This window comes from Lynx rufus, unplaced genomic scaffold (genome assembly GCF_022079265.1).
Source record: "Lynx rufus isolate CCGP_SWC_20201006 ecotype Redwood Valley unplaced genomic scaffold, mLynRuf1.p SCAF_5, whole genome shotgun sequence".
Taxonomy (NCBI): Eukaryota; Metazoa; Chordata; class Mammalia; order Carnivora; family Felidae; genus Lynx; species Lynx rufus.
Genome location: NW_025814867.1, coordinates 30,534,031 through 30,555,303, shown reverse-complemented (window position 1 = coordinate 30,555,303; position 21,273 = coordinate 30,534,031). Strand labels below are relative to the sequence as shown.

Here is a 21,273-nt window from a genome sequence, read left to right as displayed (position 1 = left end):
GGGCGAGACGGGGCCCCAGTGGGTGGCTTGTCCAGAGTGTACAGCCCGCCTCAGTCAACTTACCCCTCCGCAGGACTGTTCCCAGGGCTCCACGTATCCCTCCACATGCTCCTTCCTGCAAGTGAGCGCGCACGGACGTTTCTGGGCAAGAAAGGAAAATAACTCACTGAAGAATGCAATTTCAAGTAGTATTTATGGATTTTTTCAATTCTAAAAGTAACACATAATCATTACTGAAAATTTAGTAGATATAGAGAAGTTTGAAATAGAAAATTACAATCACCCCTAATCGCATTACTAGGAGACCAGGTAAAGACAGCCGCGGCTCGCTCTGCCCTCCTCCTCCGCTTCTCCCCCTACACACGCACGCACACGCACCCACACGTGCACACGTGCACGCTCAGGCCTTGCGCTGATGGCAGAGTTTTACAGGCATTTGTCAATTAACATTGTCTGGGGCGTGTCTTCCCTCACGTTTCGCACTCTCTCTGAATAGATGGAACCCCACCCTCTAGGAAAGCACCCCCTCCCCCCGCCAATGCGCACCTCCATCCCACCCTCTGGCCTTGGTTTCCCCCCTACCCCTCTGTGCTGCGCATTTTCTCTAAGACCTTAAACATGTTCAGATCCCCCCACCCCAGAGAGGCACCCCTCCCTTCTCCTGCAGCTAACGAGGCAGGGGGCTCTCCAGAAGCACTTTCTCTCCTCCTGGGGGCTCCTCTGCTCCTCCTCCACCCGCAGCTGCCTCCTGTGCCTCCTGCCCCAGCGCCACCCTTTTGCTCCAGGAGTGGGTTTTGGCTTTTACCAGCAGGAAAACCTGACATCAGGATCCAGACCCTCTTGCTCCCTGCCCCCATTCCCCCACGTGCTCCTGAAACCCTTTCCAGAGGGCTTCGCTGCTCTGCTCATGTGGCATTTCTTAGACAGCCTGGGAGGCCTGGACCCGCTTCTGTGAGGCCGCAGGCAGAAGGGCAGGCCTGCCCCCTGCAGAGGAGGAAAGCTCAAGCAGACATGGGAGCAGCGGTTGTCATGTGCAGGCGAAGCAGCACCTTGGCAGGGTGGGAGGTGGAAACGCGCAGGCTCCCCATGTCGGCTTCACAGACTTTCTCAACAAATGACAAGTAATATTTAGATACATAATATTTCATCCAATATTCTCTCTTTTTTTTTTTTACTTTTCCTTTTTTTTTTTTTAAATTTTTTTTTTCTTTTCTTCAACGTTTTTATTTATTTTTTGGGACAGAGAGAGACAGAGCATGAACGGGGGAGGGGCAGAGAGAGAGGGAGACACAGAATCGGAAACAGGCTCCAGGCTCCGAGCCATCAGCCCAGAGCCTGACGCGGGGCTCGAACTCACGGACCGCGAGATCGTGACCTGGCTGAAGTCGGACGCTTAACCGACTGCGCCACCCAGGCGCCCCCATCCAATATTCTGATGTGGGGTTTTTTGGGGTTTTTTTTGTTTTTTTTTTTTTGTTTTTTGTTTTTTTGGTTTTTTTTTAGAGAGAGAGAGAGAGAACATGAGCAGGGCAGGGGCAGAGAGAGAGAGGGAGAGAGAAAAAAATCCCAAGCAGGCTCCCCACTGTCAGCACAGAGCCTGATGCTGGGCTCAAACTCACAAACCCCGAGATCATGACCTGAGCCGAAACCAAGACTCCGCGCTTAACCAGCTGAGCCACCCAGGTGCCCCCAATATTCGAATTGCTAATCAAACATATATTTTTAGAGGGAAAATTTCCCGTTCCTGTGATGAATGCAGAACCATTCCCCCTGCTGGTTACCTGGAGAGGCTGCGTGGCCCTCTTTTGGAAGGCCCCTGAGCCTGCAGGCCTGGTCTGCAGAAGGACCCTGGCCCTGGCCACCAGGGACCACTGGACCTGATCCACACCCACAGTACAGAATTGCTTCATATGAGGGGAGTGCAGACTCAGCGGGTACCTTGCATGATACTCAAAGGAACTACATTTGAGGGGCCACCATGAACGTCCTGGATAGCATGCACTGTGTGTTTATTATACCCATCTGCCACAAGTGAAGGAAAAGGGTCATGAAGAAGGAGCACCTTTCTCTAATTCACACAAAGGCCCCCAGGAGAGCTAGCACAGGGTGTCCCCGGGGTCAGAGTAGCGGTCTACACTGGTAACTGCCATGCAGTGGGCAGGGCCACTGAAGAGGAAGTCCAGCTGGTCATGGAGGGACTCTCAGGGCTCTTGCTTTGGCCTTGGGGTGGTGCCTCAGGGTTTCAGCTGTAAATGCCCAGGTTGTAGCTTGCATGATTTCTGTGTTCCCCACAGGTGACCAGCATCCATCCCCCCACTGTCCAGGCCACAAAAAGTGGTGCCACCTAGGTTGTGAGCTCTGGGGGAACACATTCTCAGGAGGGTGGAAAGCTCAGGTTGAGTGAGCGGTCAACATTTCACCCCCAAAGGACATCCACAGGGGACTCTGAAACTGCGGCCAGGGCAATCAGTCATCAAATGAGCTTAATGCACCGCAGTGGCCCTGGCAGTCAGCCCTGAGTAATCTTAGCAACGGGCCGGTCCTCTCCCAGTCAGGGTTGGAGACACTGGCTGCCCCGCCCCAGGTGTCCCCACACAGGTGTCCTAGGGCGGTGTCCGCTTTCTTCTGTACCCTCACATCCAGCACGCCTCCCTGATACTGGTCACCTAGACCAGCTCCTCAGTCACCTGTTTAGAGCTGCTCTGGTTCTTCAAGAACATCGTCATTTCCTGGGTTTCCATGTTCTTGGGGTGACCCTCACCATTGCACCCACTGTCCTCCGGAAGAGCTGCAGGTGAAGCACCAGGCAGGTTCAGTCCAGGGAAGGATGTTTCAGGAGTCTTTAGGGATGCACAGGCAGTAGGGACTAAAGCCAGTCTGTGCAGGTAGGACCCACCGACCCTGTGTCCCCCTATCCCCCAGCCCTAGAAATAAAAGCCCTCAGGCCATCTGTATGTGGCTTGTGAAAGGCAGGGAAAAGGAAGGGGGGGCAGGGAACTGACAGACAGCAGATATGTCTGAGGCCTGGGGCTGTGGACAGACAGACTTGTGGGGGAGGGGCAGCGCCAGCAGGAGCCCACCTCTCAGACCCCCTGTCCCACCCTCAGGATCGCTGGAGTGCAGTGCATGACCGTGCCTGGCTACTCCAAGGGCTTTGGCTACCAGACAGGACAGAGCTTCTCCGGGGAGTTTGACCATGCCTGGAATGCTGTGTACCTGGAGGGGAGATGGCACCTGCTGGACAGCACCTGGGGCAGCGGCCTGGTGGACTCTGCCACCTCCAAATTCACCTTCCTGTAAGTATAAATCTCAGTTCTGTTGCCTGTCTGCTTGGTGGACATGGGGGAGGTGCCAGGTTGAAGCAGCGGGTAGACAAGCCAGGTGGGTGGGGAAGGTGGGCTCTGCTTGCTGCTGGCCACTCCCGCCCTTCCTCCAGCTCTGAGATGAGCCAGCTCCAAGCCGACAGTAAGGGTCCAGACATTTCTGTCACCTCACCCTCCACCTGCGAAAATCCCTCCTCTGGCTCCCCGTTGCCCCCTCCACCCAAGTTCTAAAAGCCCAGCATTTGCCCACAGGCCGTATGGGAGAGGAAAGGCGGGGCTGAGAAGCCTCTTTAGCAGTCTGTAGATTCCCTTCAGGCCTTTGGCCCATTGACCGTGTTACAGCTCTCACTGGGATGCCAGAATTCTCTTCTTGGTGTCTGCTCCCACCAGACACCAGGGTTCCTCCTCCTCCTCTCTGGGCTGAATGCAGCCACATCGTATCTGTGCGGAAGGGATAGTTATGGCTTGTAGGAAGGGGTGCTGTGGGTGCACAGAGTCACCGCAAGACACGGTGGGGCAGGGTGGCAGGGTGCAGGGCGCTGGAGCATGTCTGTTCTCCAAGGCTTTGACCAACTGTGGTTTTAACCTAAGGCCGTGACATTCATCCTGGATCATAAACTCTCTCTGCAGCTCAGATTCTTTTTTATCCAGAAAAATGAGAGCACTGTCTCTGATTTTTGCAGTTTAAATCTCTACAGTTCTGCACACAAACCTCTAGAAAGCCATGTCTCATTGGCCCCAGGGACCAGAGGAGGGCTGCCCACCCAAGACCTTCCCTGCCTGCTCGCCCTCCACCCCACTAGCTGCACCTGATCCATTGGTTATGCCTTTGCTCCCTCAAATCTCTGTTTGGCTTTGAGACTAGCAGGAGCCCATTCCCCACCTAGACAGCCCCAGTGGACTATGGCCTTCTCTTAAAAGGGGCCTCAGATCCTGCCATGGCTCCTATTTCTGGAAGCAGCCACTGAGGGGCCATCTGCAGTGCCCATGTTAAGACTGGAGATAGTGGCCCTTCCACTGGGTGGTTGGCAGGGCCCCTACTGTGGATATGCTAGGCAAAAGAAGGCCCCAGAGATCCCCCTGCGAGCCCCCGCCTCCTTCTCGACAGAGCTGAGGCCTATCACCCCACATGGCTACTGACCAGCTTCCCCCTTCCCCAACCTCTAGCTACAATGAATTCTACTTCCTCACCCATCCTGCACTGTTCATCGAGGACCATTTCCCAGACAACAAGAACTGGCAACTGCTCAAACCTCCTCAATCTCTGAAGCAGTTTGAGAACAACATGTACCACAAGAGTGAATTCTACAACAAAGGGATGCTGAGTGCCCACCCAGAGACTTCGGTGATCAAAACAGGTAAGCCCAGAGCAGGTGGCCCGTGGGGTAGCAGCAGGGACAGAGCAGCCTGCTCTGTACCTCAAGGCACCCGGGCCCCCAGGGGACTGCCAGGGCCCGTGAGCTTGCTGTAAGCTGTATGTATGTGCAGGTGCTACTAAGGCAGCCAAGGCCAACAGGGTATCAGGGCAGGACGCAGCCATAGGTCACATTTGCAGGGACAGATGCCTGAGCACACCTACGCATCCTTGCGTAGGAAGTCCTTGGGTTTCCCTAGCCCCTGAGGGCCACACTCACACCCCAACCTGTCAGCAAGTCAGGACTGAAGGGTCCGTAGCTAGGTGAGTCTCTCCCAGTGCCCACAGCAGGGAAAGGACTGCCTCAGGCCTGGCTGTACCCACCTCCCAGTTCAGGTCCTCGACAGAAGCTCACTAGCCTGCTCTGTTGTTCCGACCTCCTGGAAAAGAGGACATGTTGGCCCAGCCAAGCTGGGATCTGTGTGTCAGTGGTCTAACCGGCTAGTGGGGGAGCAATGGGGGTCTCCCAGGACAGAGAACTGGGGGAGGCTTTGTTACGGGGAGTGGCTGCCGAGCTGGGTCTTGGGAGCTGGAAGAGAGCAGGCATCACGGTACACAGGGACAGACATGCACTGGCAGGACACAGCAAGCCCTCCAGCACCCCTAGGCTAGGGCTGGCTCCAGAGGAACAGCCTGGCTTCCTCGGCGCCCTTCCCTCACTAGCCCAAATGCCCCTTGGCTCTGCTTCCCTCCTGGAGGCAGAGTCCAGCCTTTCCCAGCCAACCTCCCTGGGAGTAGGCAGTGCAGGACACCCAGCTGAGCTGTCCCATGGCTGACCTGAACTGACCTTTGCTCCCCGGATCCCCACAGCGGCCTCGGGCACCCAGCCTGGTGTGTTTGTGTGCTCTGAGGTTTACGGGGGCCACCTGTATGTTGAGGGGAGGGGAGGCCACAGAACTGTGGTCACAAGCCTCACAGGGCCGACTCCAGAGGACTTTGTCTTATGTATGTTCAAGGCCCTTGTGCCTGGTCTGGGGCTGGGAACATAACCTGGACACACTACAGGGCCCAGCACAACCCTGTCAATGCACCTGCCCCCACCCAGCCACCTACCCGCCACACACTTTAGCAAAGGACTGCTGGTCAGCACCATCTCTGCTGCATGGGGCCTGGGAAGGCCTGAGCTCACACTGGCTGTTAGCACAGAGAAGTCTGTGCGCGGGTCTGTGGGTGAGCCCCACCCCACACTGCACAGTGATAGGGGTGCAGGGAGCACAGGTGTCCCCACACTCCTTCCAACTGATTTGTCCCTTCCACCTCACAATGGTTGCCGTAACTAGTCTGCTGAGCTCTGGGCTACTTTTTTAAACTACAAATACCTGGAGGCTCCTGCTGTTAAAATAACAGCATGAGGTTGCCGTCTTTGAGAATACATTTCCGCGCTTATATCCGATGGGGAGCCTGGTCGGTCTGTTGTGGCCCATGGAACCACAGGGAAGAATGGACCAGGCTACAGCAACATCAAATTAATAGCGGAGTAGAACTTGCCTTTGCAAGAGACACAAAACTGTAAACACTGGGTTTCTTAATGTACAGTAATCTCAAATTTGATTCCATATTCATGATGCATATTTAAAGAATTTTTCTTTGTTGGAGCTAGTTTTGTTAAGAGTGGGGACGGGAAGAAAGCAGAAGAGGGAAACAGGTGGGCAAAAGCAGGGAAGGAAGAGGACACAGGATGTAGGGGGTGGAATACCACTGAGACGGATGAGGGGAGGTGGAGGGAAAAGGGATGCAGGGGTGGGTCACAGGCTCCTGCAGAGTCCCTGGAGTCACCAGCCCTTATTTCAAGTCTTCCAGCCATTCAGCTCACCTTTGCCTAGAATCTGCTGGGCCAGGCACCCTGGTCCTTTCCCTGGACAGTCAGGAAAGAAGGCAGGAGTGCAGTTCCCCACAGCCCCACCCCTGCAGGGAAGACAGACATTGCAGAGAACTAATTCATTGCACTGGTGCTAAGTTTCCTGAAGGAGATGCGGAGCTACAAGAGAGGCTTCCGGGGAGCTCAACGTCACTTGAGGGCTTGGAAAAAGGCTTTTTTTTTTTTTTTTTTTTTTTTGCATTCTTTGCAGTCAGACATTATACTAAGGTCTTACCTGGTTTGGAGGAAAGCAGTGGAGGGAAGAAGACTGTGAAGGCTACTGGATGTGAGGAGGTGTGCCCTGGAGGATGTGAGAGAATGCCCTGTGGTCCCCAAAAGGAGGGTCCTGACTCAGGCCAGGCAGGAGGGACAGGTCTCTCACTGGTCTCCAGTTTGATGGTGACCCACACAAGTGAGCCCAAGAGTGACCAGGTATTTTCCTCGGGGTCCTCGGGCAGCCATGTGGAGGTGCTGGTTGGCACTCCACATCAGACATGAATTCCACAGGATCTCACCAGCCAACTCTCATGCAAGATGGAACAGACTGGGTCCGTGAGCAGTTGAAGGCTGAGACAGCTTCTGCCCGCTGAATTGGCTTAGAAGAGGAAGCAAAGAGAGAGTAGAGATTCAACCAAGAGAAAGAAAGTAGACAAAGAAAATAGCACCAAAGCACAAAACACTCCACAACTGATATACCGGAAAGGAAAGGGATGGCAGCAAAGATGGGGCGGTGGTCAGCAGGCTGGGAAGAGGGCTAGGCTAGAGAGCATGGTGGGTGAAAGGGGAGAAGAGCACTTCCAGGAGGGCATGCCAGCAGCCCAGACTCTAGGAGGAAGTGACTGAAGTCTTTGGAGAGTGGGGTCAGGGGCCAGAAGAGAGTTACATGGGTGGAGGGGAACTGCAGTGGGAATGGGTTGGCAGTGGAAGGTAGGGAGAGGTTTCCGCATGGAGGAAGGTGGATGAGGCTCTGAAAGGAGCCACCACCCCTCCCCATGGTCCCGTGAGGCAGGGAGAACCACGTCGGGGAATGCTCACGGGCTATAAAGCCAGAGAACTGGCCACCTGTCCCTGAAAAAGTGACGAGGACAGAGGAAGACAAAACTGGAAGGCACAGGGAGAGGCAGAAGGTGGGTGGATGCAAAAGGCCCTCCCCTTCACCTTTGACCTTTCCAGAGACACACCGAGCCACGTCCCGTGGGAGGCCTGGGTGGGGGCTCCAGGAGCTAGGAGGCAGCCCCACCCCTTGAGCGCAGCCTTCGGTGGTGAACCATTCCAGCCAGGTTTTAAGGTCCTGCGTTCACCTGACAGCTGCTGACACTGTAAAGAACAGATGCCAGGAGGGGGAGGTATGAGGCAAGACTCGAGACTGGAAGGAGACAAAGGGTGTCTCTCCAGCTGGTCATGGACCCTCTCCCCTGCTCCAGAACCAGACTAAGCCTCCATGCAACCTTCATCTAATGTGAATCACCTGGGTGGGGCAAGCACATCCAGCGGGGGCAGATTTTCTTTGGAGACCCTCAGCTTTCAGCTCACTCTAAGAGAACCACCCGCAGCGCGGAGGGGAGCCCTTCCAGCGGTGTGCCGCAGCTGGCTCACATCGTGGTCAGTGACATCACTTCGATTGCTTAAAATCCATCGTGCTGAAAGTATTTACACCATGGAAGTGGGCAGCCACTAGAAATTAGGGCTTCCCACCCCCACCCCTCGTCCAGAGACCCAGCTGCTAAACATTTACCAGCAAATCAGCACATACTGGGCCCATCCCACCTGACCCTGGTTCTCTCTCCACAGTGAACGGGAAGGCCACTGTCACCGTTGAGAGCTGTGCCCCCACGCTCTTCATGTTTATGCTCAATGGCAAGCAGGAGCATGGGCTGCTGAGCCTCAGGAAGAACGGGATGAAGCTGGACATATACCCTCCAACCGTGGGCACCCACAAGCTGCAGATCTTTGCCAAAGGCAAGTCTGACATCTACAGCTCGGTGCTGGAGTACACGCTCAAGTGCAACTACGTGGACATCGGCGTCCGGCTGCCAGCTGAGCTGCACCAGCCCGTGGGCCCCAGCTGGTTCTCGGAGCAGATGGGCATCATGAAGCCCTCCCACCCCGACCCCATCATCCACACCAGCGACGGGCGCTGCTCTGTCAGCTTCGGCGTGGAGGAGGGCATCAGCGTCCTGGCTTCCCTGCACGGGGACGAAGGCCCCATCACCGAGGAGACGCAGCGGCGCTACATCTTCCAGACGCAGAGGGAGAAGCGGGCAGAGCTCAAAGTCCAGTTGCCCCAGGCCGGCAAGTTTGCCCTCAAGATCTTTGTCAAGAAGAGGCTGGAGCCGGGCAACTATGTCTTCGTCTTCAATTATCTCCTGTGCTGCACCAACACCAAGGTGAACTGGCCCATGTTCCCGGAGAGCTTTGGCAACTGGGGGCAGGACAATGAGCTGCTGGAGCCTCTGTCGGGCGTGCTTCCTGCCAACCGGAACGTCCCGTTCAAACTGAAGCTACATGGCATCGCCAAAGCCCTGGTGAAGGGGCAGGACACGTGGCCCCTGACCCTGAATCGAGAGGGCTACTGGGAGGGCAGCTGCAACACGGCCGGCTGCCAGGAAGTCTATGTCATGGTGCTGGAGAACGCCAACCACAACTTCTACTCCTACATCCTGAAATACAAAGTGAACGCCCAGTGAGGGCCGGCACCCCGGCCACACCCTCCCAGAGGGCCGAGGCCACACTTGCCCAGGGAGGGCCCAACGGGAAGTGCAGAGAGCCCTGGACACCGAGTCTGCATGAAATCACTTCTAGGCCTCTGCCCCAGTCTCTCCGCTCTGCCGCGGGAGCTGTGACGCTTCTGTTCTGATGGCTGCACTCAGTTGTGGCGGTGGCCGAGGGGACTGAGGCAAAGGCCCTTTAGAAGAAAAAGGTGCTATGTAAATCCAAGGTATTGTAAACTGTACACCCCTGCCCAGATGCCCCCTTCTCATGTTAATGCTGTTGTTGTTTTTATAGGGCTGATGTGGGAAAGCAGGGACATGGCTCAGGCAGAAAGCTTTTCACGTGATGGTGGGAGAGTTCTCCTCTGTGCCCAAGAGGGACCTGATCTGCAAGGCTGAGTTATTCTGAATCACAGAGCCCCTTGCAGGCAGCATCAGTGTGTCTCACCAATTCCCGGACCCCCGGGAGGGTTGCACTGCCGTTTTTTTCCCAGACCTGACCGTCTTCAGCATTCCTGCTGCCTCTCGCTCCTCAAGAGCCTTAGAAAAAAGAAGGTGTGAAGAGGGAGCTGGCCGGCCCACAATGGGCTGGAGGCTCCACAATCCCTGTGCATACCTGTGATGTGGCAACAGAAAAGTTACAAGGGGACTCCCGGTGCCCACCCTTGGGTGTCTGGGGTAGAGGGCCCGGGGGTGAAAGATGCCACGTTAGCCCTGCCACCTGAGTCTAAGGGTGAGAGACCTCCTACTCTGTGCTCCCAGAGGAACCTGAGGGTCAGTTCAGTCTAGTTAGTTGGTGGCCCTCCAGGCCCTCTCAGAGCCTGACCGCAGGCCCTGGCCTGCAGCTTTCATAAGAGGCTGCTAGAGCCTTGAGGGGGCCTTGTTGGTAACCCTAAACAAAGACCTGGGCAGGGAGGCCAGGCAGGAAGTAGTGCAAATACCGTAGTGCCAAGCAGACTCATGTAAAAACACAGTTCTGCCGGCCCCCAGTGGTCCCTACCAGCAAAGCCTGGCTGGGGTTGGTGGGGGGACCTCCACCTTCTCTGAGAGCAGTTTCTGTGCTCGTCCATATTCCATCTCCCTTCCTTCCTTTCTCTGACATGAGAGACCCTGGGGTCCTGCCTTCCACACTTGCTCAGCCCTGGGAGCCTCAGCTGCCCACCGGCCCTCAGCAGCACCTCAGGCCGGTGTTGCCATGGCAACAACCAAGAGGCTGGCTCCTGCAAGGGCAGCGCGAGAGGGAGGGATGGAGAGGCCTTGTGTGGTCACTGCAACACCCTCCTGGCTCCTGGAGGCCCTGCAGGTGCTCCCTGTCTCCTGGCCTCTCAGCTCTGTGGCCCCTGCCTAACCCAGCACCCCCACCCTGAGAGCTGGCACTGGCCAGCACTGCCCCCACCCCCCACCATTCTAAATGTCCTCAGGCTCAGCCACAGCCAGGGCCAGCCCGATGCTCGTGCCTTCATCCGCACATTTGTGTCTTCAGCAAATGTTCACAGGGCACTTAATACGCACCAGGCACTGTGCTAGATGCTGGGGTTATGGGCAGGACCAAGGGGCCCCTGCCCCTGCCATCTCAGAGCTCAGGGTGGGCAGCAGCAGCCTCCCCTGCATAGGCCTGTCTAAAGCTCCATCCCAACACGTCAGGCCATCATCTCCCCGAAGATCCCCGCTGCCACCCAGCTTGGACCTGGCCCACGGCCACGTTACAGGGAAGCCCATCCTCTACCAGGCTGGGGGTCCTGGAAATGAAGGGAGTACACCACGAGGGTCTGAGCTCTGCCCTGGCCTATGTCCAGTCCTCTGGCAGGCTCCGCCACCCAGGCATTTGGCACTGCATCACTCAGGCCTGGAAAATGCACAAAGGCCCCAGAGGCGGAACTGCTATGCACTAAGACAGGAAAACAAGGGGAGTTTTTACACCCTGAAAACAGCCTCTTTTCACACCTTTGATTTTATGGGCTGAAAGAAATGTGCTGTGTTTTGTCAAAATAGTAAGTGCCTTCTGTGATTCATGTCACTCACTGGACCCAGAGCCATGGCTAGTCCTGATGAGAACGGCATGTATCTTTTTTAAAATAATATAATTAATACCTTCTGGAGCATGCAGAGAATGCCACCCAGCAAAACAGGAGCTGCCCCAGGAACCAAGACAAGGCCCAGCCTCTCAAAGTGTCTGCAGAGCAACCACGTGCCCCCCCCACCTTTGTAAAGACAGCTGTAGGCACAGTAAAAAATCACCTGTATTTCTTTCCACTGAAGTAAAAATACATGAAATGAAATCCAATCTTCATGAATTTTTATACGCATGCTGCTCAGGGTAGAATTCGGGGTTGCATTTTGAAATCTTTTATTCAAATCCCCATCTTTGTCTCCTGGCGGTGGGGTCCCAGCGCCTGGTGGAATGACACGGGCGCTCCCTGGTGCCCAATGTGTGGAGCTGCCGGTGAGGAAAACTGGGAGGCTGAGTCTATCACCAGGGTTTTTACGCAGAATCTGAAATATCCTGCTGAGATGTTTGTGTTAAATCCACTGGGTGCTTTCTCGTGGAATCTCGCCGCTTCCTCGTGTGCACACGGAGCACATCTTTGCTACGTACAAGCTGTGAGGTGAGCTTGGGGACTGCCTGGCAGGGTGATAAGACTCGGAATATAATATTGGGGAGTGGTTTGCCCGGGAATCACATCGTGAAATGGAAACCCTGGATATGGGACTAGAAGGGACAGCTTTCACCGCACTCATTACTTCGCCAGTGAAGGATTGAAACTGATCAATCTCAGAGCTTTGGCTGGCACGTCCTAGGGTGGCAGACCTCAGGCCACAGGCAGAAGGGTCCAGAAGGCTGGGGAGGGTCGGGCAGTGGGAGGCAAATGGGCTACAACCACAACTGCAATTACCTTCTTCTCGCTGGTTTCGGAAATGCCAGCAGCACAGCTGGACTCCCGTTTCAATCTGATTATGATCATTGTGAGTTCCCCATATGCTACATTGTCCCACCAAGACAAACTCCTCACAGCCTGCTGAGACTAAAAGGAAATAAATAGATTAACTGAAGCATGAAGGATTTAGGCTAGACATAAAGAACTACTTCCTGTTTTTAAGCAGGAGAGACAAGTTGCCAAGAAAGTTTGTGAAATCCTCTTCTGAAAGGACTTGAAAAGTTTTCCCAGTGGTCTGGGTTTTAGATGCCATGCTAACTGGAAGGACTAAATTCTCTCTAAACCAGTGAATCCTTGAAATACACTAAGTGGCCCGCAGCAAACACAAGGCGAGCGAGGCTGCTGCATCCTTTGCTGTTAGCAGTGTGTTCAAAGGGGGTGTGCGTCTGTGTCCCACATCAGTTTATCTGGGGTCTATCATTTCATTTGGAATAAGTAGCTGGAAATCTTAAGAGGTGATTACTTTTCATAACGTGTGTGTTGAGTTGTGGGGGCCAGTGGCTGTTGCGTATGCTTTCCCCACATTGTTGCTGGTGTTGTTTTTCAATAAAATTTATATTCATTTTTATCCAACAATGTAATTATCGATCTGTTCTTATCACTGCTCTCACAAGGGGGGAAATAGGAAAAAACACTTTCATGTTCAAAGGGAGCCCGGGCGGGGGGGGGAGGTGTGGAAATCAATGTCCCATCGGTGAGGTGCAAATGCAATGTCAGGCAAATAGCTATTTCACGTTAAAGAAAACATAATTGGGTTAGCTCCAGCCCCTCTCTGGCTCACATGCCTTTGAAGAACATGAAGGCAGTGTTTCTTTCACTGAATCTTGTTTAACTTGAAAATTTTAAAGTCAATCCTAATTTCTGTTATTAGGAGGAGAAAAAAAAGTACCCAAAATGCCTATCAGCCTGCTTGTTTTGTTGTTTTCACTATATATATTTCTTGATTTTCATATCCATACAGAAACTTCCAGTAGGTTACCTAAACAGACTATTCATAAATTAGACATTTAGGGAAATAGAGAAAATGAAAATGTAGACCTCTGAAAAGCTGCCGTAACCATGGAGACCATCCTCGTAGCTGTAGTGTGAAGGACAAAAAGAACTTGTGTTCCCAAACCTGGCCTCGTCGTGTCCCTCCCTGCTAGATCCACGAACATGAGCCCCAGCACACTTCTCCCAAGGAAGAAGGCCCACGGACGGGTAGGGCCATGTCTTTAATAGCATATGAAGGGGAAGTTAGAAGAAAGTCTCCCACATTAATAGGAGGAGGAACTCTTAAATTATTAGAACAGTCTGGAAATGCCAACCCCGAGGCTGGAACGGATGACCTCTAACGTCCCTTCCAGTCCGGAGAGTTTGTGATGCTGTGTCTCTGTGAACAAATGCTGGCAGGTGGTAGACCTGAGATTGTCAGTTTCGGAACATCTGAAGGGCCCTGCTGTGTTAAGAGCCTGCCCTGCAGCCCCCAGCAGACTGCGCTGCCAGCTCCTCTCTTGCCTGAGGGCATGGGGCTGGAGAAAACCCAGCAGCGGGACCAAAGGGAAAGCAACAGCCCCTGACAGGATGCTGCTTCTCTCTGATTTTGCAAGCAAAACGAAAGAAAACTAAAAGTCAGGGAGCAATTGGGATGCTCTCCCTTGGATGTCCCGCAGGCATCCCCAAGTCAAAAGATACTGAAGTCACTTTTCTCCCCCAAATTACCTCCAACTCCTCCTGGGTCCCCCAACACAGTAAATACATCCCCATCCCCCAGGTACCTAAGTCAGATTTATGATGGTCACTAGTGACTCCTTCATTCCCCTCAATGATGAAATCTCGTCCATTCTGACCCACTCTACCACCCCCACATCCACTGCACTCCCACAGCTTTGCCCCAATTCAGGCCTTTGTCATCTCTCAGCCATGCTGTGGTGATTGCTTTCCATGATGACCCGAGGCCCCCCACCACTACCTGATCCATGACTCCCCATGTTTCCTCTTGTAAGAACACCAGGACTATTGGTGTATTAAGCCAAGGTTTCCGTGAAAGCCTCCCAGAAGAACTTCACCATCTCAGGAGAAAGCATAATTTGTGTCAGGTGCGGGTAGAAAAGGTAGGTCTTCAAACAAAAACTGGTTTTAACAGAGGGGCAGAAACTCCTCCTTTTTCTGGACTCTGAAGAGGCCAGGTGCTGAGGTCTTCACTCCTGGGCAGTACTGTGGAGGATGGCTCATAGCACCACAGCCAAATGGGGATGTGTGACCGTAAGTGGTGGAGCCTAGCCCGAAGGTTAGCAAGCTACACTTTGTAAATCAGATTATCCATATCCTGTGGCTCATAGATTTCCTTGTTTTCCTCCTGGAACCAACAACAGTATCGAGCGTATGTTCAAATTTACCACTTGGATTCCCTGGCAAGCAGTTTCTGAGACAGAGTTAGGAATGCACACAGGGTATCAGAGGGTGATACCTGCAAAAGATAAAAATGGAGGAAGCAGGATCAGGCAGGGAGAACTTCAGGCAGTGGTCCAAGTCTCAGACAACACAACAGAAGAGTCCCTTGTTGTGCAGAAACGGCCAGGCCAGACCCTAGTCTGCTCAGTCACTGGCTGGGGGCTTCTCAGAAAGAGCTTGGCCTCAGTTCAAAAGCGAAGGCAGACATATGATTTCTGATCCAGCATGTAAGAAGCTTCGAAGCCATCACTCCCTCCTAACAGGTAAAAAGCTGACAAACTGAAAAATCAACAGCTCTTCTTATGTCTGTAGGACAAGTGAGGTCATGTCACAAGGTAAACTGGAGAGACTGACAGGTGGTACAGAGAATCAGAACCCACCAGAGCAGAAACCTCCATGGGAAGCATTGCCTGGGTGGGACAACCTGAATTGTAATTGACAAATAGCTGGGGCTCCATGTGGACAACTTTGAGAGTTGAAAACTCTCTAGGGACCCAATAATCAGGGCCCCCATATTTTTTTTGAGTTTTAGCTCTCAGATCTCCACTGGGTCCCACCAGGCATATCAGAGAAAAATCCCCTCCTGCATCTGGAGTGAGAAAATGGACCCCATCCACAGGCAGAAAATCAGTAAAGACATAGTAGAACTCAACACCACCCACAAACTACTGTATATAATTGACACCTATAGACTACTTCACCCAACAACAGCATATTACACCTTCTTTCCAAGCTCACATGGAATATTCACCAAGAGAGACCACATTCTGGGCTATAAAGCACACCTCAACCAATTTAAAAGAACAGAAATCATGTGCTGTCTTCTCTCAGACCACAGGGGAATTAAACTGGACATCATTAACAGAAAGATAACTGGAAAACTTCAATTTTTTTTCAGATTAAACAACACACTTCTAAATAGCTAATGGGTCAAAGAAGAAATCTCCAGGGAAATTTTAAAATATTTTGAACTACATGACAATGAAAACAAAACTTTTCAAAATTTGAGAAATGCGGCAAAAGCTCTTTTTAGTAGGAAATTTAGAGCATTGAAGGCACATATTAGAAAAGAAAAAAACTCTTAAAATCAATTTACATTAGCTTCCACATTAGGAAACTAGAAAAACAAGAGCAACAGAAACAGAAGAAAGGAAATAATTTTAAAAGAACGAAAATCAATAAATGGAAAACAAGAAATCAACAGAGAAAATCAGCAAAGTCAAAAGCTTGGTTCTTTGCAAAGATCAATAATATCTATAATCATCTAGCCAGGCTAGCTAAGAAAAAAAGACACATTACCAATATCAGAAGTGGAAGAGGGAGTATCACTACAGATCCCATGCACATTAAAAGTATAATAAAGGAATACCATGAATAACTGTAGGCCCACAAATTTGATAGCTTAGGCTAGCAAATGGTCCAGTTCCTTGCAAGACACAATCTTCCAAAATTCACAAGAAGAAATAAGTGATCCGAATAGGCCTATAATCTATTAAAGAAATTGAGTCAATAATCAATAACCCTCTACAAAGAAAGCTCCATGGCCAGATAGGTGCACTGGCGAATTCTACCAAACATTTAAGAAAGAAGGTATACCAATTTATTACAATCTCTTTCAGAAGATAGAAGCAGAGGGCTTACTTCCTAACTCATCTGAGGCCAGCATTATCATAAGACCAAAACCAAAGATGTTATAAGAAAACAACACATTAATATCTATCATCAACACAGATATAAAAAATCTTCCCCCCAAATCAGCAACTTGAATCCAACAATGTCTAAAAGCTAAGGCCAACACTGAAGACGCTGCCAACTGGAAGCTCTAAACTATCTGATACAATACACGCCTTGCAGATAATCAGCAAGTTCTCTCTTGAAGGGAAATCTGAGCAGCACCCCTCTGTGTCTGCCAAGGAGGATTCAGATAAGAACGGGTGGAGGTTCTAGGAGGGGGGCAGAAGATTCCAAAGCCATCTGGGATCCAGCGATCATTGGTGAGATGCCACCAAAGGGTTTGTCAAAGGGGCGGGCTCCATGTCTGGCTGTCTCTGCACAGGAGAAATGCATTCTCCAAGAGCCACCTTCAAGGTGCTGTGGACCAATTTGATAGAAGGCAGCTTCTTCCTTCCCTCTCCTCCTTGGCCTCCTGGATCCTGTCAACCAGGACAACCTCAACACTAAAGCAAGAAGGATCTGCTCATATTATACTCTTACTTAAAACCTGCCAACGACTCCCCATTGTCTAAGGGACAAGATTCAGTTCCCCCATTGTCTTAGTCTGTTCTGGATCCTATAATGGATACCACAGATTGGGTGGCTAATCAACAACAGAAATTCATTGCTTATGGGCACCTGGGTGGTTCAATTGGTTGAGCATCTGACTTTGGCTCAGGTCATGATCTCACGGTTCATGAATTTGAGCCTCACATCAGGCTAGCTGCTGACAGTGCAGAGCCCACTTTGGATCCTATGTCCCCACCTCTCTCTGCCCCTCTCCTGCTCTCTCTCTCTCTCTCTCTCTGTCTGTCTCTCTTAAAAAAAAAAAAAAAAAAACACAATCCAAATTCATTGCTTACAGTTCTGGAGGAAATCTGAGATCAACTCATTCACAGATTTGGTGTTTGGTGAGAACACACTTCCTGATGGTTCTCTTCTCCTTGTGTCCTCACATGGTGGAAGGGGCAAGGGAGCTCTCTGGAGTCTCTTTATAAGGACACTAATTCCATTCATGAGGGTTCCACCCTTATGACCCAATCACCTTCCAAAGGCCTCGTCTTCAAACACTATCATCTTGGGGATTTGGTCTCAACCATGAATTTGGGGGAGGGGTACAAACATTCAATCTATAGCACACACTCTGGCTTCACAATGTTTTCTCTACTTTAGCTAGAGATTCCATGAGATGCTTCTTGCAAAAATTAACTACATAACACCAGGCAGGCCATGGACCCTCATACCACCATGTTTTTTTTGTTTTTTAAGAGAGAGAGAGGGAAAAAATGGGTGAAAGGGGCAGAGGGAGGAAGAGAGAGAGAGAGAGAGAGAGAGAGAGAGAGAGAGAGAATCTTAAGCAGGCTCCAGGCTCAGTGGGCAGGCTTGATCCCACAACTCTGGGATCATGACCTGAGCCGAAATCAAGAGTCAGATGCTCAACCAACTGAGCCACCCAGGCACTGCACGCCTGCCCCCCCCCACCATACTTTTTACACATGCTGTTCTTTCCCCTCCCTCCCCCTTTCTCTGGAGAAGCCCTGCCTGGTCTTCAGGGATCCAAACCAACCCCAGATCTTTTGTCAGCCCTTCCTTAGCCTTCCCACTAACCAATCTCATGTGGAATTATCTGCCCACCTTCCCTGTTCCACTTAGCACTTTGTCAGCTCATCTGTTAACCAGGTACTTTCTACGTGATTTATGTGATTGTGGGGGTTGTTGGAGGTTCTACACACTTAGTCATGAATTGTTTGAACACAGATACTTTGGTTTTTCTCCACGGCACAAAATAGTGGTTTGATAAATGCTGGGCAAGTATTTCATTGGGAAAACAGAGAGGAAAGATGAAGGCAGGACCAGCAAAGTAACGTAACTCAGCAGTCCAGTAACCAATTCACTGACATTTGTTGAAATGTTTCCAATTCACCAAGACTGGCCCCATGCCTTTTGCCCAGCTCTGGACACCACAGCCTGAACTTGAGGAGAACCCAAGATGCTTTCAGGGAGGGCCACACCCCCAGGAAGGGCTGGGAACCTGAGGCAGGGGAGATACTGGAATGACCACCCTAGGGATGGTGGGGGAGGTAGTTCATGGTGGTCTTTAAAGAAGTGGGTGAACTTTTTACCAAGACCAGCAGCCCACACTTACTTCTGAGGCTCTAAAGAGAACACATGCATATTCCACAGAACAGGACTCAAACAAAGGGCATCAGCTTGACAAGAGAAAAATGGTCACCCTGTGTGTGAATGTGGGTGGCAGGGGGTGGTCAGGACTCTTTGTCCATGAATAGCTTCATGGAATTGCCTTTCCTCTCCCTAATTATGGATCCTGGCCCAGATTTCCCCTTCCAGGACCCTATTTAAAGGAGATTCTATAGCCTAAGCTCAGTGCTTCTGTTTAGTAGCACATAAATATAGCTCAAGGCATCTGCAGCCCTCCCCACACCAATCCCAACAGAGCCAACTAGCCCACTAACAACCAGTCAGCTGCCCAACCGTAGGTCCAAGGATGGTCTGGAGGCCTCCCGACGGCTCTGGGCTCCAGGGAGATGCCACCCAACATACCCACTTGGAGCTCGCAAGTGCATGCAGGTATACACCACCCCAGGAAGAAGCAGCCCAGGCTGGACGTTCCTGCTGTTTCATCTCATGTCATGATTAAATGACACCTGCATTTGGAATAAATGATCAGTAAGTTTCTGAAGTAAACATCAATTTGTCATTTCAAAAGCGAATTCCTAGATCACTGGATTTATTTCCAGGGCTGTTGACCAAAAAGGCTGTTGAGTTACAACATCCAGAGCAGTCATTTCCCTCTTTTTCTCAACTGAGTACAAAATACATGCCCAGCAGCAAGTGTCTCTGCCTTGAGGGAAATGTATGTTTACAGGAAGACAGAAACTGCCACCAGCCGGGAGCGCTCACACTGTTTGCCACCAGGAAGCCATCAGGGCACCAGATCGATCAGAGGAGTACCCTTCTTCTCAAGGAACCCATGGTCCTCAGCTTGCGCTGAGATTGCTTTGTTTCCATCAGGAGGGATGGCTGACTGCCTCTCTGACACAAGGAATCAGACATCACTGCACCCCGGCTGTGCAGGGACGGAGGCCGTGGCGCCCTGCCCCGGGTGGCAGACAGGACTGTGGAGACGCTTGGGGCATGAGGGCACAGGAGCAGCCACAGCCCTGAACAGCCAAGAACAATTGGGCCACATGATTAATGAAGTACAGATGTAAGGGCCCCTGGCAGCTCCCACATGGACAAAGAATGGTGACAGGGGAAAACGGGGAGACGTTTATTTAAATCGAAACAACTGCAGGATTACAAATTGCTCCCTGAACACTGGCTGCTGTATGTGTATGTACGTGAAACCAAGGGGATGGGAAAGTTAACATTTATTATACTATAAAAAAAATTAGGTGTAGCCAAGACGCCTGAGGCATTGAGAGGCTGTCCCCTCCCCTGCCCATATCCTTTGTGATGGTTCTGCCCTTGGGACTTGGGCAAACGTGGGCACCATGAACCCTCTGGCCTCCATTTCTTCAGCAGCCGGATCTCCTTCCCCACCTCCCAGGAGAAACACAGTGAAGAGAACACGTTAACTTGATTGCGGGAGGAAATCCACTCTGTCAGTAAAAGCTTCACTTGAAATTTTTAAAGCTCAGCAAGAGCGTTAAAAGTCCATTTTAAAAAGAAAAGAATGGGCCTCTTTCTGGAAAGATGTCCTCTTAGCTGCTGGTCCCGTTTGACTGAAAGCTGTCTTGCACCATCGGGAGCCATTAATGTATGATCGAAGCCGTGGTTTCTTTCTGTAAACATTGGTTCAACTTGGGGAAGCTCTGCAGCTAGCTGAACAGCCCTTCTCACTGAGCTCTGGCCGGCCCAAGGCCAGGGAAGGCCTGTAGCTCAGACCCGGTCTGCCAACGTCAGGCTGGCATAACAGGAACGCAACCCCCTGGGTCCCGTCTCAGCTCGGCCACTTCCCTCCGCTTTCGGCAAGTTACTGATCCTCCCTGTCTTGGTTTCCTCAGCGGTGAACTAGGGATAATCAAAGCGCTCAGCACGCAAGTTTCTTATGGGGACTGAATGAGGTAACATGAATACAGTGAACAGAAGAGCCCCTGACACATAGTTCCTGCTTGGTGAGTGTCAGCTGTCATCACTGCCACACCGTGGGTGTTCTCAGCATTATGAGGATGATATTAAAGGGCCATGTGTTGTTCCCAGTGCGGTGTTGAATCCAAACGTCCCAGGCTCCTCCTGAAATCCTAGTCATCACTGATTTTAGCCTCTAAGAGCAGAAATCCTGTCTCCACCACTTGGCCACCTACCTCTCCTAGAATCTTCCAGAGACCAGGAGCTCACCCGTCCATGAAACAGCTATTCCCTTCCTAGACAGCTCTGTTAAAAGATCTTCCCTCTAGGTAACTGCCTTAAATTCAAGCAGTTGAGCCAATCCACCCCCTGGTCCATGAACATACCTAGAATTTTCCAAGATCACTAGATGGCAGGCATCCTGAGCCACCGGTACAAAACCCAGCTCATCCAGGGTTTCTGGGAGTTGGCTGGAACAGCTGTAATCTACCTAGACAAGGAAGGAGAGTCCAAAGACAGGGAAAGAAAAGGAAAATCTCCCACTCAAGAGAGCCTGCCAGTGCATCTGAAACCACATGAAGGAAAGTAATGGTTAGAAAATATATACGATTTGCATACTGTATGGTGAGACCACCCCAAGCCCTTATCCCACATAATGCCCCTGGCTGCCAGCCTTATACCCTCCAAACATTTCTTCTTTGAGAAAACTAACCAATCCAAGGTCTCCAGTGACAGGACCAGGACCCTATTAGACCTCTCGGGATTCCTCTAGGATCCCTCCCCATGCACACAC

General features: G+C 51.6%; 1 protein-coding gene across 3 annotated transcripts in view; it reads left to right on the top strand.

The window, feature by feature from the left end:
* Positions 1-9,282, top strand: part of KY (kyphoscoliosis peptidase) — a 43,027-nt gene extending 33,745 nt beyond the window's left edge. For all 3 annotated transcript variants that reach the window (XM_047100363.1, XM_047100362.1, XM_047100361.1), the window contains 3 exons: positions 3,108-3,296; positions 4,491-4,681; positions 8,387-9,282. In XM_047100363.1, coding sequence (XP_046956319.1) covers positions 3,108-3,296; positions 4,491-4,681; positions 8,387-9,282 — 1,276 coding nt within the window. The remainder of the gene's footprint in view (positions 1-3,107; positions 3,297-4,490; positions 4,682-8,386) is intronic.
* Positions 9,283-21,273: the final 11,991 nt, after the last annotated feature.